This window comes from Crocuta crocuta, unplaced genomic scaffold (assembly GCF_008692635.1).
Source record: "Crocuta crocuta isolate KB4526 unplaced genomic scaffold, BGI_CrCroc_1.0 scaffold61, whole genome shotgun sequence".
In the NCBI taxonomy this organism is placed as follows: domain Eukaryota; kingdom Metazoa; phylum Chordata; class Mammalia; order Carnivora; family Hyaenidae; genus Crocuta; species Crocuta crocuta.
The window spans coordinates 10610506-10613845 of NW_027528369.1; the positions used below are offsets into that span (position 1 = coordinate 10610506).

General features: G+C 67.3%; 2 protein-coding genes across 2 annotated transcripts in view; one reads left to right on the forward strand and one right to left on the reverse strand.

Moving 5' to 3' along the window:
- Positions 1 to 2243, forward strand: part of CTU2 (cytosolic thiouridylase subunit 2) — a 7077-nt gene extending 4834 nt beyond the window's left edge. The window contains exons 7-15 of the mRNA XM_077754116.1: positions 1 to 233; positions 304 to 439; positions 581 to 712; positions 1186 to 1277; positions 1380 to 1474; positions 1558 to 1693; positions 1781 to 1847; positions 1942 to 2000; positions 2092 to 2243. The exon at positions 1 to 233 is cut by the window's left edge and continues 57 nt beyond it. Of these exons, the coding sequence (XP_077610242.1) occupies positions 1 to 233; positions 304 to 439; positions 581 to 712; positions 1186 to 1277; positions 1380 to 1474; positions 1558 to 1693; positions 1781 to 1847; positions 1942 to 2000; positions 2092 to 2161 (1020 nt within the window). The 3' untranslated portion in view covers positions 2162 to 2243. The remainder of the gene's footprint in view (positions 234 to 303; positions 440 to 580; positions 713 to 1185; positions 1278 to 1379; positions 1475 to 1557; positions 1694 to 1780; positions 1848 to 1941; positions 2001 to 2091) is intronic.
- Positions 2212 to 3340, reverse strand: part of PIEZO1 (piezo type mechanosensitive ion channel component 1 (Er blood group)) — a 27430-nt gene continuing 26301 nt past the window's right edge. Inside the window, 4 exon segments of the mRNA XM_077754189.1 lie at positions 2212 to 2644; positions 2720 to 2909; positions 2989 to 3135; positions 3138 to 3309. Of these exon segments, the coding sequence (XP_077610315.1) occupies positions 2395 to 2644; positions 2720 to 2909; positions 2989 to 3135; positions 3138 to 3309 (759 nt within the window). The 3' untranslated portion in view covers positions 2212 to 2394.

Below are 3340 nucleotides of genomic sequence, written 5' to 3' on the forward strand. Positions count from 1 at the left end.
GCGGGGACCTACAAGGCGGCTGTGGATAGTTTCCTCCAGCAGCAGCACACGCTGGGGACTGAGAGGGCTGGGGGCAGCCCTGGCCCAGCGCAGGGGGAGGAGCGGCAGAGCCAGCCCTGCCCCCAGGGCCCAGCGGGGCCGCCGCCGCCAGCTGCCCAGACTGAGGCTCTGTCCCGGCTGTTTGGCTCCGTGAAGACGTTGACGGCCAAAGAGGAGCTTCTGCACACCCTGCGGTGAGCCCCCCGCCCCCCACCAGGGTCTTGGCCCTGCTTCACCTGGACCCTGAGACCCTGTGCTCTCCAGGACCCACCTGATCCTGCATGTGGCCCGGACCCATGGCTACTCCAAGGTGATGACTGGAGACAGCTGTACCCGCTTGGCCATCAAGCTCATGACCAGCCTGGCCCTGGGGAGAGGGGCTTTTCTCGCCTGGGACACGGTACATGGGTGCAGGCCTTTAAGGGACCCTGCTGGCTGTGGTGTCGTGAGTCGGCCCAGGGTCTCCCTTGTGGAGCAGGGAAGGAGGACCGTGAGCCCGTCTGCTGGGGGTGGTGAAGAACGTGCCCCTCTCCCCACGCAGGGCTTCTCGGATGAGCGGCACGGGGACGTCGTGGTGGTGCGGCCCATGCGCGACCACACGTTGAAGGAGGTCGCTTTCTACAACCGCCTGTTTGCCGTTCCCTCTGTCTTCACCCCAGCCATCGACACCAAGGTGAGCTGCGGGACCTGGGCAGGCACCACCCGCCCCCCCACCCCCGGCATGGGGTCAGAGGCTGCTGGCATAGCCTCGGTGGCCTGAGCTGTGTCCACACCAGCTCTCTGACCTCGGTGTCAACGGCGTGCCCAGTCCTGGGAGCAGACGTGGGGCATTTTCCCGCCGTGCAGAGGTGGCTGCTGTCCTCAAGGAAGAGGGGGTTGGCAGGCGCGTAGCCAGTGTCCGGGTGCCCATGTCTCTAGGAAGGGCTCCCAGGTAGTGGAGGAGGGGCAGGGTGAATCATGCCAGAGAACTCTGGTCACAGAATTTGTAAGAGCCACGGCGTTTAGCAACCGGGGCACGTGGGAAGTGGGTGCTCTGGCTCATTCCCGCCGCGACATGGCGCTCGTAGGGGCTGACGGTGTGAAGCTGTGGCCCCTTGGCCAGGCCTGGGGTGCTACTCTCGCAGCCCTCCATCTGCCCGTCCCCAGGCCCCTGAGAAGGCCAGCATCCACCGGCTGATGGAGAGCTTCCTGCTGCGGCTGCAGGCGCAGTTCCCGTCTACGGTCAGCACCGTGTACAGGTGTGTGTGTGTGTACATGTGCACGAATGCCCATGCCGGGGTACGGGTGGGAGTGAAGCCCCAGCCTGACGGCGCCTTGTGCTCTGTCTCCCACGCCCTCAGGACAAGTGAGAAGCTGGTGAAGGCCCCCCGCGACGGCTGTGCCGCCGGCCCCCGCTGCCTGCTCTGTCTGTGCACGCTGGATGTCGACGCTTCCGGTCTGTGTGGAGGGGGTGGGGTGCCGGCAAGCAAGAGCTGGGGTCCAGCGCCCAGAGGATCCTCAGCTTGTCTCTGCCTACAGATAGTGCCACGGCTTTTGGGGCTCAGACCTCGGATTTCTCCCAGACGCATCCCCCCACCCCTGGGGCTGAGGCTGGGACACCCACAGAGGTGGGCAGTGCCCAGGTCTGCTGCCAGGGGGCTGGGCCCGGCAGGAGGTAAGGCCCGCCCCACACAGCTGTCCGGGCGGGTGTGGTACCCCCAGGGCCCAAGCGAGGTGGTCAGGCGCAGCTCTGCTCCCGCAGGGAGGACTCCCGAGCCTGGGTCATGGAGCAGCTGTGCTACGGCTGCCGTGTGAACATGAAGGATGTGGTGAGTGGTTCCCGTCCTCGGGTGGGGACGGGGGAGGCCTACCCCCGGGCTCTGCGCCTTGCGGCCTCTCACCCCCGGCGGTTCTCTGTCGCAGCCCTCCTTGGAGCCCCTGCCACCTTACATCTTGGCCGAGGCCCAGTTCCGCAGCCGAAGGTACCGTCTGGGCGCACAGTTGGGGGTGCCCCGGGGTTGGGGGGCGTCCTTCTGGGCCTGGTGCAGGTTCCCAGTGTGCGGCTTCCCCCAGGGCCTCGCAGGACATCCCGAAGTGCCTGGTGGAGGGCAGCGAGGAGGAGGCGCACGCCGCTGAGAGCTGAGCCCGGGGCCGCCCGGAGCAGAACGGCGCGGATGGGCCGGGGGCATGGAGTCGTATAAATAAAAATACTTTTAATTAGAAAACCCTACAGTACTGGTGGGGAAGGGAAGGCCGGCCGCGCGGGGCGTTCGGGGTCGAAGAAACGGGCAGCGGGCCTGCGCCGGGCGGGGCAGGGGCCCCAGCTTCCTTCCTTCCGGCAGCAGCATCGGGGCGCGGCGGCCTGCCGGGCGGCGCCTACTCCTTCTCGCGGGTCCACTTGATCATGGTCTCGGGCGAACGGTACAGGAAGATGAGCTTGGCGTACAGCTCCTCCTCGAGCTCCAGCTCCCGCGTCTCCCGCACCAGGAAGATGTCCTGGCAGAGCTTGAGGATGCGGTCCACGCACGGCAGCTCCTCGAACATGATGGAGTGGGAGATCTCACTGAAGAAGCCGCGCACGAACTTGCCGATGACCAGCACGATGGACACGTAGAGCCCCATGACCCTGCCGGCAGGGGTGCATGGGTGAGTGCCTAGGACGCTGCCGCGGCCACCCGCCCCCGGCGCCCAGCGCACTCACCCGTAGCCGGCCAGGAAGCCGAGGCTGGGCGGGCTGACCTTGTCGCTGAAGATGACCATGGGCAGCAGGTTGCACTGGGCTTGGCAGTCCTGCAGCTCTATGACCCACCACTCGAGGAAGCCGGCGGCCCCCGAGCCCACGCGCTCCCTCCGCAGCTGGACGCGCACGCCAAGGTAGTCGGCCTCTTCGTCTGGGGCAGAGCCGGTGCCAGTCAGGGCCCCCACCCTCCCCCAGGGCGCGGCCACCCCTCCACGCTCACACACACTCACTGGGCTGCAGCTGCTTCACGGGGTTCGCTTCAGGCCCATTGGGGGCACGGATGTACTTGGGGAAGAGGTTGGGGATGACCCTGCAGGGAGAAGGCCGGGGAGTCAGGCCTGACCCCGGCCCCCGGGTCTCCCCNAGCCCGGCCCGCACCTCTGGAAGTTCCAGGTGAAGCGCAGGGTGATGGCAGCCGTGCCGTTGTACAGCTCCCGCTTCATCTGCGCCCGGCTGGGAGGGCTGATGCGCCACAGCGCCCCGGAGCTGCCCTCGATCTGCGCCGTGACGATGTCCTCGGGGCTATACTGGCTGATGAACTGCATGGCCAGCTGGGCCCAGGGCGGCACTGCGGTGAGGACC